At 34.1% G+C, this 15,740-nt stretch overlaps 1 protein-coding gene across 3 annotated transcripts in view; it reads left to right on the top strand.

Moving 5' to 3' along the window:
- The window catches only part of COL11A1 (collagen type XI alpha 1 chain), a 222,906-nt gene that overhangs the window by 66,087 nt on the left and 141,079 nt on the right, over positions 1–15,740 (top strand). For all 3 annotated transcript variants that reach the window (XM_047084158.1, XM_047084157.1, XM_047084159.1), the window contains exon 5: positions 12,842–12,970. In XM_047084158.1, the coding sequence (XP_046940114.1) occupies positions 12,842–12,970 (129 nt within the window). The remainder of the gene's footprint in view (positions 1–12,841; positions 12,971–15,740) is intronic.

The raw sequence follows: 15,740 nt of genomic DNA on the forward strand, positions 1-15,740 counted from the left end.
TGTCTAGAAGTTTGCCATTCAAAGCTGTGTTCTCCTTTAATTGTCCTCAAATAATATAATAATTAGACCTTGTTTGTGAAGATGTTACATTTTAAAAACTATTTAAGTACATATTAATTTTTAAAGAATCTCTAGGGAATAGAGGAAAGATAATAGTATTCTCGACTTACAGGTATTGAAATCAAGTCTTGTAATGATGAATAAATTAATATCCCAGAGATCCACTTATTGAACAAACATTTAATGTGTACCCACTATGTGCAGGCCTATTCCAACCAAGCATGGTAGAAACCTTAGAGAACAAAATGGACAGGTTCTTGCTTTCATGAAGTTTATATTCCAGTGACTTTATTTAAACAGTATAGATTGGCTGATTAAGTGGAGGAGCCTAGACTATAAACTGTGCCTTTCGTCTAGATTGTTTGAATCCTTTAACTGAGTACATACATAAAGGGAAGATGCCAGCTACCATTTTAAGGCGTTTCTTTGGTCTTAAAGACCTTAAGGTCTTTATTTGACTTCTCACACTCCTTGTGAGCCCACACCATGTTCCAGAAGAAAACAGAATTTCTATTCAGGTGATTACAGAGGTGTGAACAAGGAGTCCAGGGAACCTGGGGATGAGCATTACTTCCTTAGGGCTAAAGAGGCAAGGAGCAGAAATAGTGGCCCAGAGCTCACTGAAAGCTGGAGCCATGCAGAAGTGCTTTCTGGCAATGGCAGTAGTGGTTAGGGGGCCAGACCACTGTGATAAACCCAGAGAGTGAGAGGAAAATGACTCCAACTCCTTCTCTTCTCACCTTGCAAATTCTTGATAGTAACTTGCATTGTCTGAACTGGATCCAGCGTGAGAGTCTAATGGTGTCGGCTACAAGGGTCAGGCTTTTTGGACACAGAGTAGGAGAGAGAAGTGTGATTAGGATTGGGGGGTGCCAACAAAGAATACCAAGCATTTCTGTATTTAAAAGAGACACTGGATACTTTATCATTAATTGTGTCATTTATGCCAAGCCTTTCTGGATCATTGCTCTAATTTTCCCAGATGGAAGTTGTTCCCACTCTCCCTACCCACTAGCTGCCATTTTCTTTCTTCCTCATAATTGGAGTATAGTAGGTACTCAAGAAATAAGTTTCTTATATATTACGTTTTGTTCGTTATTAATCTCCTTTACCAGGCTATAAGCTATCCGAAAATGGGATCCGACTCTGATTTCCCACTTGATTCCTCTTCCTTCTACCAGAGAGTCAGCATGTTGTTTTGCCTTAATAAATATTTATTGACTGAACACATAGATGGATGATTGGTAAACCACCAAAGAGAAAAGTTCTGAAAGTTATCTGGCTGTTAAATTCCCCTGTCAGTTACGATTAAGAGTTGTAGAAGAAAAGCGATTATTATCTGGCTGATAATGTATCTGTGCCTATTAAAACAAATTATCATATATGCTAATATATAAAAAAGAAGAATAATTTGTCTTGGGAAAATATGTAGCTTGTCCTAAAATTGTAAGGCATACAGTACCTCCTGAAATTAAGAATGTTGTATAGCAGGTTTGCTTTTGCATTCAAGAAAAATACAGTTCTTTCCAAATACTCCCATTTCAATAGGGAATTCTGTCTTTCAACTTTGAAAGCAGACCCCCTATTTTTCACTGTTCAATAGATATGTGTACAGATTGGCTATATTCTGTTATAAGCTAAGAGGTTTTCACATTGACATTGAAAAAATCTTTTTTTTTTCAAAACTAAAAAAAGAGTAAAGGGTGTATTTATTGTTTTATATACTTAAATGCATAATTTTAAAATGCTCTTAGGCTTATATGTCTTATAAAATGGCCAATTTTGCTTTAGTAAAACTTCAGTTCATGCAAGGAAATGTATCATTCATTGTTACACAGCAGAGGAGTGAACCATTGTAAACATAAGGAAGTATTTTTAAAGCTCTGTTATTTCTGGCACAGTGTCACTGTATATAGAACTAGAATAATGAATGTATAGAGATGCTACAACCAATGATTTCTTTTCATCTAGTGAGAGATATTTTCTTTAGTCTTAAAAATAGGCAATATGGGGCGCCTGGGTGGCGCAGTCGGTTAAGCGTCCGACTTCAGCCAGGTCACGATCTCGCGGTTCGCGAGTTCGAGCCCCGCGTCGGGCTCTGGGCTGATGGCTCGGAGCCTGGAGCCTGTTTCCGATTCTGTGTCTCCCTCTCTCTGCCCCTCCCCCGTTCATGCTCTGTCTCTCTCTGTCCCAAAAATAAATAAACGTTGAAAAAAAAAATTAAAAAAAAATAGGCAATAAAAAAGGTGATGTCGAATTGATACGTAAAAAAATGATTTCCAAATAACTGGCATATTTGCTTAGAGGAGTAGACGAGTATGTTTAACTGTTAAACTCTTTGTGGAATGATGAAGATGATCTTTTTTTTCATATTCAAAAGGTGATAATTACTTCAAAAATAAGCCCAAAATTTACTGTCGAGTCAAAGGCTATGAAAGTAAATGTCAAATTCTGCTGTTAACTTTGTGAGACAGTCAGTGAAAAATCATACCTACATACAAAGGCCATATTTGACCTATGATTTTTTTCTTAAAATTACTTTTTAAGTAAGTCTCAGTATGACTTCCATTTTGTTTTAAAATCCTCTTTTTAGACTTTTGAATATTATTTTCAATATTCTTTAAGAAAACAGATCTTTGTAAAAAGTATGAGATAAATTTGTTTTGGGAAAGTAATTAAATTGTGACATACATTTTAAATGTTCATTATTTAATGAAATTTGAAATGAAGAATCCTTTTGTGATTTAAGAATCATCTCAGTATTTTCAGACTTGTTATTTAAAATCTTTATATGTGTTTTCTAAAATCAAGAAAGCACTAACTGTGTTATTTTACTTCTGATTGCATTAGTTTAGACAGATAAAATAAAATGCAAAAATGCAAAAGATATGTAATTCTGAGGTAAATATTAGTGTATATATATATAATTCTGATGAGAATACATTTTTCTGTTCTTTTTTCCCATTGCTGACATGAAGCTGAACTCAAATATAATTTCATTAATATGGAGTTAATGATACAACCAGGAATTGTTTTTTTAAAATACATTTATTTATTTTTAAATTTACATCCAAGTTAGTATAGTGCAATAATGATTTCAGGAGTAGAATCCAGTGATTTATCCCAAGTGTCTTCCTTAATGCCCCTCGCCCATTTAGCCCATTCCCCCACCCGCAAACTCTCCAGCAATCCTCAGTTTGTTCTCTATATTTAAATCACTCATATGTGGAATTTAAGATACAAAACAGATGAACATAAGGGAAGGGAAGCAAAAATAATATAAAAACAGGGAGGGAAACAAAATATAAGAGACCATTAAATATAGAGAACAAACTGAGGAATTGTTTTTTTATTAAAACATAATTGACATTTAATATTATACTAGTTTCAGGTATATAACATATTGATTCCATATTTATATACATTGTGAAATGATTGCTACAATAAACCTAGTTACCATCTGCCACCATACATAGTCTTTTGCAATATTATTTACTATATTCTCTGTGCTGTACATTACATCTCCATGTCTAATTTATTTTATAACTGGAAGATTGTGCCTCTTAATCCCCTTCTCCTATATCTCAATCACCTTTCACCCTCCACCCCTGAGCAACCATCAATTTGTTCTATCTGTGAATCTGCTTTTGTATTGTGTTCATTTGTTTTGCTTTTTGTATTCCACATGTAAGTAAATCATATGGTATTGTGTTTCTCTTCGTGACTTGTTTCACATAGTCCATTACCCTGTAGGTCTATCCATGTTGTTGCAAATGGCAAGATTTCATTCTTTTTTGTTGTGGCTCAGTAATATTCCATTACATGCACGCACACACACACACGCACACACACACACACACACTCACACCATTATCTTCTTTATATGTATTAGTGTTTCTGTTTTCATTGTATGAATACTCAAAAATTATATTACAAGATCGTATGATAGTTCTAGTTTTAATGTTTTAAGGAAACTCGTAGTGTTTTCCATGGTTGCTACACCAGTTTTCATTCCCACCAATAATGCGTGAGGGTTCTCTTTTCACCGTAGCTTCACTAATGTTTGTTATTTCTTGCTTGGTTTTCTTTTTGGTGTGTGTGTGTGTGTGTGTGTGTGTGTGTGTGTGTGTGTGTGTTTAATGCCTTTTTAGCCATTCTGACTGTTAAGAGGTAATATCTCATTGTGGTTTTGATTTGCAGGTCCTTGATGATTAGTGATGATGAACATCTTTTCATGTATCTGTTGGCCATATGTATTTTTTTTTTTTTGGAAAAATGTCAATACAGGTGCTCTGCCCATTTTTAATCAGATAGTGTGTTTTTTGATATTGAATTGTAGGAGTTCTTTATATATTTTGGATGTTAATCCCTATCAGCTACATCATTTTCAACTATTCAGTAGGTTGCATTTTTATTTTGTTGATGTTTTCCTTCACTGTGGAAAAGATTTGTAGTTTGATGTCCCATTTGTTTGTTTTTTCCTTTTGTTCTCCTTGCCTGATGATACAGACCTCCCAAAATATCGCTAAGACCAGTGTCAGAAAGTTTACTGCTTATGTTTTCTTCCAGTTTTTTGGTTTTAAATCTTACACTGAAGTCTTCAATCCATTTTTGAGTTCATTTTAGTTATTATGTAAGTAGATAGTCCAGTTTCAATCTTTTGTATGTAGCTGTCGAGTTTTCCCAGCACCATTTATGGAAGAGACTGTTTTTTCCCCATTGTGTAATCTTGCCTTCTCCATGGTAGATTAATTAACCATATAAGCGTGGATTTATTTTGGGGCTCTCTCTTCCATTGATCTGTTCCATTTGGGCTCCTTTGTGGTTTAATATAAATTTTAAATTTATTTGTTGTAGTCCTTTAAAAAATGCCATTGGTATTCTGATAGGAATTGCATTAAATTTGTGGATTGATTTTTAAGTTTTTTACTTGCATAATTAAAATGAATTTTGAAATAGTCTTATAAATGGCTATTTAAACTCAGTATGAACTCTAACATAATTTAGTTTGATGATTTTTTTTAAACCTCTGGTAAGTTTATGTAGAAACTTGTTCCCTTCAAATTCTTTATTTATGCTTAAGAGTATACTTTTTTTTTTTTTAAATCATTTCTCACTTTATATTATCTCCAGTAGACTGAGGGATATTTACGTGTGGTGATACTATTAAGTTTGCGATAATCTATGAGTACACTGAATTCTAGCTGTTTGCCAAATTAAATCAGCCAATATTACTGCAGCATCTACTTAATACCAGTTCCTGGATATAGCCAGATATTACCCTAGTTATAAATAAACAAAACTACTTTGCTAAAAGCATTCTTTATTCTATTATAAAGACAACACTTACAAGGTATACATTTAAAAAACAAACTAATTTAACTCAGTCTGTATTAGTTTTCTAGGGCTGCCATAACAAAATACCAGAGACTGTCTGAAACAACAGAAATTTATTGTTTTCATGGTTCTGGATGCTACAAGTCTGAAATCAAAATGTCATTAGGGTTGATTTCTTCTGGGGCCTCTCTCCCTTGGCTTCTAGGTGGCCTTCTTCTCCCTGTGTCTCCATGTAGTCTGTTTTTATTGTGTCTGTGTCCTAAATCCCCTTATAAAGAGACCAGTCACATTACATTAGGAACCACCATAATGACTTCGTTTTACCTTAATGATCTCCTTATAGGTTCTGTCTCCAAATATGGTCATATTGTGAAGTTATTTAAGACTTAAAAAAATATATAAAAATCTGGGTTGGTTGGGGGTGGGGGGACACTAATGAGCCCATATCACTAAGTCTAGGCAAGTTCATTTTATCCTTCATTAGCAATGAAAAAATGGATATCAATTGCTACAGAAAATCTCCCTGATTCTTATTGATTCCTATAGCTTAGTTTGGCTTCAGTGATATGACCATACAATCTGTAGGTAGAAGGATACAATTCAAAAGTAAATGAAGGCCATTTTCTTAGACGAAGAATTGAACTTATTCTAGAAACAATGATTATCATTCAATTTTGTAGACATAAGAGTTTCATCCAAAAATATTTCCTTTTGTTATGTTTTTTTAACTGAGTAAATGCTTTTGCCATCCTGCTATTGTTTCCTCCAGAAATTAAAGAATTGCCTTCCATTCCTCTTTAATGCACCTTTCTCCATCTTTCCTGACATTCTCAACCCACCCCATCATCAGCACCCAGTCTCCTAATCTTTTTTTCTAATATGTCAACTCTGTCTCCTTTGTCTGCTCCTGCTTCTGCTTAGTTTCTCAAAACTTAACTACGTGGACTCCTAACAGATTCCCATGCTTCCAAAATGGCTGCTTCCAATTCATCCTTTCCTATGTTGTCAACAATTTTATTAAAATGCAACATTGATCAATGTCCTCCATTGTTCAAAACAATGATACTCCATAACTACCAGAATTCAGTTCACACACAAGGCTTTTCTTAAATTGCTCCCCCTCTTTATCTCTTTCCACTCTCAATGCTCACTACTCATTATCATCAGCTAGGGCTATCCTTCCAACTGTGTGGCACTGAGGGTACTTCTCAGACTTCATCATGCAGTTTTATACCTTCAAAGTTTTGGTTAAGATGCTTTTTCTCTTTAGTGCTATTTCCCTCTGCATATTTTTTATCAAAGTAACTCCTATTTTCTTATAACTTATCATCAAGATTTTTCCAAGAAGCATTTCATAAAACATTCATTCCCATTGAAATACCTGCATGTTTTATCCTTGTGAGGATAAAAGAGACAGGAATGTGCTATGGGAAATTTGGAGGCTAGATGATTTTATAGAACACAATTGCAGCTGTGTGATTTATTTCAGCATTAGGGGAGATGAAAACTTTAATTCTAGAAACTTATGAAATTCAGTGACATACATCATCAATAGATAACTTGGAGTCTATTTTTCATGGTATTACAAAAGTAAATTATTCTCTTAGAATACAAGTAATATCCAAGTTTTAATATTAAAAGTCTGAGTCTTCCAAGATTACGAGTGGAATTAAAAGCTTCATGCCTTTGTATACATACTAGTTTCTAGACTGACATTCAAGAGACTATTTATATGTAAACTGTATCAAAATGAACTCTTGGAACACCTGGGTGGCTCAGTGGGTTGAGCGTCCAACTTCGGCTCAGGTCAGATCTTGCAGTTCGTGAATTCTGGCCCCACGTCCGGGTCACTACTGTGTGCCTGTCAGCACAGAGCCTGCTTCAGATCCTCTGTCCCCCTCTCTCTGCCCTTCCCCTGCTAGCACTCTCCGCCGAATAATTTTTTTAAGTGAACTCTATTTGAGCCATTATAGTTGAAGATTGATCCAGCCTCTGCATTTGCTGTTTTGGTTATATCTGAATTTCCTCTGCCATTCTTGTGATTTTATTATGTGCCAGGCACATAATCCATTCACAGGTCACACTGAATTGAACATGACAGCTGATAAGAGCTGGTTTTCCATTGCTCACACTCAGGAATCAGCTTCTGTGCCGTACAATTCAGTGGATACTTACGCTGGGAACTGACTTCAACCAAACACAGGTTGGTTTCACATAGGATGAAGAGCTGAATTTCAAAAATCAGACACTTAACATTGACACATTGACATTTGACCTTAAAAATATTAGACCAATTTCATATACCACATTTTTTTCAATAAATCTGATCTCTTATAAATGGGAAAAAAAGCTAAATGTGTATTAACTTGTGTACTTCATAGACACAATGTAATTATATTCATTGCATAGAAAATAGAAATTGCTAGGCTTTATAGAGCTACACATACACACGCAATGCCCACACATACATCATAAACAAAATGAAAAAAAAAAACAAATATAAATTACTAGAATATGTGCATTATATTTAAGTTTTGAAAAGAAGATATGCTATTACTTATTCATTGGTTTTGATAAAAATGTGGCAGGATCCTTTTGCAAGGCATGTGACATTTAGAGGAACCTCATTTTTATAGATAGGCGCCATTTGGTTTTCTTACATTTGCTTTGCTTTCTACCTTAGTCTCATCCTGTCTGTATGCAAATACTACTCTAGAGACTTAGTTGACACAGCTGTAGATAGTAAGGTAATTGCATCAACTCTAATTTTGGCTTTGTAGATCGTTAGAGGAGGAGGCTGTCTTTTTCATACTTTGTATGCTGCAGATGCCAATATTACTTGGTAACTTCACCCTTTCCCAGCTGTGGAAATTTTTATGAGTATTGAATATAAATATTTACAGTTTATTCAACCTGTCAGGGGGCTTTTGTTTATCTACAGACTGTCTCACAACATGTCCTATGATTAACATAAAACACTGTAAAATGCCTTCTGGGGAAAATTATACTGTAGTTTTTAAGTGATTTTTTCAGTTTCTTTCCAGTACTATATTTTATGGCTAAATATTAAACACCTGAAATAAGAATTTATAGTGGAAATATTGGCAGGATTCCATTTAATGAAGTCAAGTAAGAACTTAGAAAACCAGTATTCTCAAAGATTTACTATTTAAAAAAATACCATATGCTTATAAGATAGGGAATTTTTTTTCTGTTTCAGCAACAGCTTCACTTAGTTCGTTATATTTCCTATAATTAAGTATGGAATTCTGGAGTTCTGGGAAGGACCTTAGATATGATCTCTACATGTATTCATTTTACAAATGATGAATGAGATTAAGTGACTTGCATAATTCCACATAGTTAATGGCAAAGTTTGGAGAAAATTCAAGAGTTAGGATTTCTAATTAGATGCCAATACTCATGATGTACTCAATGATGCCTCATTATTATTTTTTTTGACAGTGGAATGACAAATTGTGCATTCAGAATTCTGTTTGTTATTTATTATTATCCATTTATATAATTATAGAATTATTTGTATATAATTCAGTAGTGGCTACTCAGTAGTATATTGATCAGGTAATGTTTGAGAATGGCTATCAATAAATTTTAAGAACTTATATTAATTTGCTGTGAGCATGTTTAAAATCAGAAGACATTAAGGAAATATTAGAGCCTTTCTAACCTATTTACAAAAAAGAATCTTGAAAAAATCTCAGAAACAGTCTAATTTGATTAATTAATTATATTGCCTCATGACATATGGAAGTAAATAATTTTGAGGTTGGAAACACTAATAATAGTATGACTACTATAAACCATATAATTTTCAGCTGGATATTTGCTGATTCTGCTTTGTTTTATGTTTTACTGGGAAATAAAGTAGATGTTTTCTTATTTGGGTATTACCTGACATATGAACATGCTATATGCACTTTTAAAACACTGTTTGAATGAATGATTTAATGAAAAAATTAAACAGCTGTTGTATAAAATTGCTATGAATTCTTTCTTAGTATTCATTGTTAGAGACTCTTTAAATTTAATGTTGGTATTTTCAGACAATAAATAGCTCTAAATAGCTCCTGTTAACAAAATGAAGAAAAGCTGGAATAATTTGAAATTATTCAAAATGGAATCAGGAGTTCTCCTGTGAATCATTCTCATGTACTCAAACTTACAAGGCCTTGAATCACCAAGTCAAATAGGTATTAACACAGACATTCTTCTGGGCCTGAGTATAGTTCTGAATTAATATGGCCATGACCCATAGATTTATAGAAAACAGTTTCATGTTGAATTAGACCTTGTGGAAACATTCAGATTGTTTCAGGAGCAGGATATTACAATTTTTCTCTTGTTTACATAATTTCCAGAGCCAGTTTGGGGAACCTCCTGAAATTAAACTCTTTAGATAACCCTATTACTAATTACTCGTAATGTTTGTTATTAAAATTATACAGAATACAAAGTAAGTGAATTTTAATGTGTGCTTGGATACTCCAATTTTTTCTTAATAAAAATATACCAAATTTATGCTTTTTATTTATAATATGAATTTTTCTGGTTTCTGCATTTCTTATTCACCTTTGTAGGTAGAAGTTCCTTTTAATATGGACTCCTTTGCCAGAACACAGTAGTAGGATCTATGTTTTCATTTAAAAATTTTCATATATCAGCCCCTTGGGTGGCTCAGTTGGTTAAGCATCCAATTCTTGATTTCAACTCAGGTCATGATCTCACAGTTTCATGGGTTTGAGTCCTATATTGGGCTCTGTGCTGACCACGAGGAGCCTATTTGCGATTCTCTCTCTCTTCCTCATTCTGCCCCTCCCTCTGCTCATTCTCTCTCTGTCTCTAAATAAATAAATAAATAAATAAATAAATAAATAAATAAAATTATCATATAAGTTTGCCTAACAATAATAATTCAGTTCACTTTTTTTCATTTTTATTTTATTTATTAATTTTTTTAAAATATGAAATTTATTGTCATATTGGTTTCCATACAACACCCAGTGCTCATCCCAACAGGTGCCCTCCTCAATGCCCATCACCCGCCCTCCCCTCCCTCCCACCACCCCCCCCCCCCATCAACCCTCAGTTTATTCTGTTTTTAAGAGTCTGTTATGGTTTGGCTCTCTCCCTCTCTAACCTCTTTTTTTTTTTTTTTCCTTCCCCTCCCCCATGGTCTTCTGTTAAGTTTCTCAGGATCCACATAAGAGTGAAAACATATGGTTATCTGTCTTTCTCTGTATGACTTATTTCACTTAGCATAACACTCTCCAGTTCCATCCACATTGCTACAAAAGGCCATATTTCATTCTTTCTCATTGCCACGTAGTATTCCATTGTGTATATTATCCACAATTTCTTTATCCATTCATCAGTTGATGGACATTTAGGCTCTTTCCATAATTTGGCTATTGTTGAAAGTGCTGCTGTAAACATCGGGGTACAAATGTCCCTATGCATCAGCACTCCTGTATCCCTTGGGTAAATTCCTAGCAGTGCTATTGCTGGGTCATAGGGTAGATCTATTTTTAATTTTTTGAGGAACCTCCACACTGTTTTCCACTGTTTTCCAGAGTGGCTGCACCAATTTGCATTCCCACCAACAGTGCAAGAGGGTTCCCATTTCTCCACATCCTCTCCAGCATCTGTAGTCTCCTGATTTGTTCATTTTAGCTATTCTGACTGGCGTGAGGTGGTTTCTGAATGTGGTTTTGATTTGTATTTTCCTGATAAGGAGTGACTTTGATCATCTTTTCATGTGCCTGTTGGCCATCTGTGATTCAGTTTACTTTGATTGAACTTTTTTTTTTTCGTTTTATTTTTTATTTTTGGGACAGAGAGAGACAGAGCATGAATGGGGGAGGGGCAGAGAAAGAGGGAGACACAGAATCGGAAACAGGCTCCAGGCTCTGAGCCATCAGCCCAGAGCCTGACGCGGGGCTCGAACTCCCGAACCTCGAGATCGTGACCTGGCTGAAGTCGGACGCTTAACCGACTGTGCCACCCAGGCGCCCCTGAACTCTTTAGTTAATATTGAAAATATATTACCCTCAAGGCACTTGGGTGGCTCAGTTGGTTAAGCATCCAACTTCAGCTAAGGCATGATATCTTGGTCCGTGAGTTCGAGCCCAGCATCAGGCTCTGTGTTGTCATGACAGCTCAAGAGCCTGGAGCCTGTCTCAGATTTTGTGTCTCCCTTTCTCTCTGCCCCTCCCCTGATCACACTCTGTCTCTCTCAAAAATTAAATAAACATTGGGGCACCTGGGTGGCTCAGTCGTTTGAGCATCCAGCTTCAGCTCAGGTCATGATCTCACAGTCTGCGAGTCCGAGCCCCGCGTTGGGCTCTGTGCTGATAGCTCAGAGCCTGGAGCCTGCCTCAGATTCTGTGTCACCCCTCTCTCTCTTCCCCTCCTCCACTCATGCTCTGTCTCTCTCTGTCAGAAATAAATAAACATTAAAAATCTTTTTAAATAAATAAACATTAAAAAGTTTTAAAAAAGAAAATATAATCATCCTCTTTATATATTTACAGTTGTTAAATTTTATTTACTTTTTTATCAGCTTAATATTTACATTTTATTTGTCTTATTTTATAAAGAATATACTGTGAATGTAGTAAAATTGTTTTACCGAATGGATGCATATAGTATAGATTCTATGAACCACAAAATAATAGAATAAAACCTTAATATTAACAGCTAATTTGTAAAACAGGTGTGAATTTTTCTCTCAAATCTGTGAGGCTAGTTTTTATTAAATTTTTTATTTTAATCCCAGTATAGTAAACATGCAGTGTAATATAAGTTCCAGGCATACAATATAGTGATTCAACATACATACAACACCTGGTGCTCATCACAAGTGTCCTTCTTTAATCCCCATCACTTATTTCACCCATGTCCCTACCCATCTCCCTTTTGGTAACCATCAGTTTGTTCTCTAGAGTTAAGAGTCTATCTCTCTCTCTCTTGCTTGCTCTCTATTTTTCCTTTGTTCATTTGTTCTATAAGGCTATTTCTAACGTTGAAATGTAAGTGTTAGTTCTTCAGGTAATTAAAAATAAACACACGGGGCGCCTGGGTGGCTCAGTCAGTTAAGCAGCCAACTTCAGCTCAGGTCATGATCTTGTGGTTCACGAGTTTGAGTCCTGCGTCGGACTCTGTGCTGACAGCTCAGGGCCTGGAGCCTGATTCAGATTCTGTGCCTCCCTCTCTCTCTGCCCCTCCCCTGCTCATGCTCTGTCTCTCTCTGTCTCAAAAATAAATAAACATTAAAAAATTTAAAAAAATAAAAAAATAAATAAAAATAAACACACACAAAACAATAAAACAATAAAAATAAACTGCATGTTGTCTTGAATAAATCTTGCTCTAAATATATGTGTATCTATATATACTGATTACATTCATGTTTGTTTCTTGACAGGGGGACATCCAGCAGCTGTTGATCATAGGTGACCCTAAAGCAGCATATGACTACTGTGAGCATTACAGTCCAGACTGTGACTCTTCAGTACCCCAGGCCGCTCAGGCTCAGGAACCTCAGGTTGATGAGGTGAGGACCATGAGATCAGGGCTCATTTTCTCCTTTCAGCGGTACAGACATAGTCTTGCAGTTTTGAGGCTTATCGTTATTATTCAGTTTTAATTAAACCTATACTTTCTATTTAATAGTGTTTTAATAGTTCTAGGAAGAAGTGACTTAAGGAAGATTTTTGGTATTTTTTTCCTCTTAAGTACTCTGTTTCTTAAACTTCTTAAAAATAGAGATTCCTTACTTATATGCTATATATATGAGCATATTTCATTTTGGGAGAGGTGAAAAAAAGGTAGTTCTCTAAAAGCTATATTTCTGCCCTTGGCATTTAAATAATTAACACACAGCCTCAAGATAAGGGTGACAATTCTTCTGGTGTACTTGCCTTTGGCAATTCGCACAGATGAGAAGGTGACATTAGAGCTATCTTAAAGTTTCAGTCTCTGTTGAATACTTAAAGAAATTTTTTTTTCCTATTTCTTATAGGGCTAGGCTACATTGATATGTACGTTTTCTTTTTCTTCTACAGAATTTGACATAAAGAACAATGAAATGAAAAGCAGTAGGATCTAATTGTAGCTAAAAATATTCATATACTTTCATTCATATTATGTCACTGTATTTGAATTTCAGGTGTGAAACCTTTTTTTCCAGGCTATTTTTGCAAGAAAATTTACTGTAATGAAATTTGACCCTATTCTCTTCCAGGCCAAAAAAAAAAAAATAGCCATAGCAATTTTATCAAAATCGAATACTCCCAAAAAACAAAAATATAGTACAACACATCCTTATCCAGATTTTTTGGTAAAATCCTTTGGTGTGGGTCTTCTGGAAATTAAAAAAACAAGCAAGCTGGAAGGAAGTTACTCTTTAACTGGTAGCAAAACAACTTAGATTCTTTTTTTCTCAAGGTGGGGAGTGTTACATTTTAGAAGTGGGGGTTGGAAGTTTGAAAACATCAAGGCTGTCTTTATGTTTGAAAAGAGCTCAAATGGCATTCTTCTTTCTAAATATACTAATTGGTGCCACCTTTTGAGTTTTACTCTTTTAAAAGAGGTTAGGATCTTATCTTTTAATTTATTGGTATGTTTGCATGTAAATTCAATTGGGATTTTACCACTTAAATGCTTGAAATATCTTTTTTGACATCACTTTTCTTTTTAAAGTATGACAGTAAATTCTGTTGCAATGATCTTTTCCATGACTTAATATGGATGTTTTTCTTAAAACAGGATAAAGGCTTAAGAAGCTGACAGAAAAGCAAATATGAGAGAGAAAAGAGAAATTACTTGGGTAGTTGTTTGCTTGTTTCACGGTTCACCAGTGGTTCATTCTTCTTATTCCTTCATGATTTATTTAAATATTTTTTTTTTTTGTGAATTCCAAAAGGATAGGTTAAATACCATCAGGTTTAGTGCTTTTATATCTTAGAGATTATGTGATAAATCAGTATTGAAATTTAAAAAATTTATACATGTTGTACCTGTTCGATATTGATGAGATTTATTTTGCTCCTATTTTAAGAAAGATAAGTTTGTTCCTTTTAGCAACAGACATGGCTCTGATTTTTGGAAGAATGAAGGTATGCTTTCTTAATATATCACCTTGAGGTGTTTTATTACTATATGTTAATGCTATCATGCCAGTTAAACAGTTATTTTAAAGCAAAATAATTCTTATCCATTTTTTTCTTAAGTTCATTTAAAAGTGAATTTGCTCTTTTCTACTTTGAGTTATTGATAACCTGTATTTAACATTCGTTAAGAAGTTCAACTTGTTTTTACTAGAAGAGCGTGTAGGGAAAAACAATGTATTGCTATAACAAAAAACTGCATGAAAATCTGGTTGGGTGATGCAAAAATAGATAGCATTTCTTACCGCTTTCTATATTGAATGTGTTACAGTGAAAAATTTTTTTGAAGAATCAGCTGTCACATTTTTTTCCAATTCTAAATTACATTGATACTTCAATAGTAAGATAACCATCCTATGTTATACACTTATTAAATAAACTGGTTAACCAAATTAGTAACCAGTTCTTATAATAATAATTTTGAACTATAGCCATTAATATGTCATTATGTTTCAAATATGCATTTTAATAATTGATCTACAGATGTTATTCCAGTACAGCATAGTAAGCAATGCTATTTACCAGTGAATAAAGAAAATAAAGTGCAATACAGAGCATCAACCATTCATGTTGCACTTTATATTGCTTAATTTTCCATTAACAAATTTGTAACAATGCATATTCATTAATCTATTTGGATTAATAGGTATGTCAGTTTCTTTTATAAATTAACTCATGTGCTTTTTCCAACTTGTAATTGTGGTTTACCTCATACACTCTAAATAACATCTTCTAAATCGTTCTTAGGATTCAATTGTGTATGTGTTTGGCACATCATCATCATAGAGTGAAATGCATAACAGAGATAGATTTAAATAGAGCCAAAATATCATCAAACTTTAATTCTATTTGAACTTACACAATACCATTTACGTAGAAGAGTAACTGATATTAAAATTATGATGTTTGGGGATTTTCTCAAGTAAGAGTATCCTATTATCTTTACAAGAAATTAAATGTGAAATCTATATATGGTTATTTCTTAATTTATTATGCAATAAAAATAAACATAGTAGGCAATTGACATTCTTTTTTTTTTAAAGGATGAACAAGGAAAATAAAGCAAAGGAAAAGAGAGTATTTTATAGACAAATTTAAAAACCAGTGTACTTCCCCAAATATATTACCCTAATATTTTTTGCACTTAATATTTAT

Source organism: Lynx rufus, unplaced genomic scaffold, assembly GCF_022079265.1.
Source record: "Lynx rufus isolate CCGP_SWC_20201006 ecotype Redwood Valley unplaced genomic scaffold, mLynRuf1.p SCAF_2, whole genome shotgun sequence".
NCBI lineage: Eukaryota > Metazoa > Chordata > Mammalia > Carnivora > Felidae > Lynx > Lynx rufus.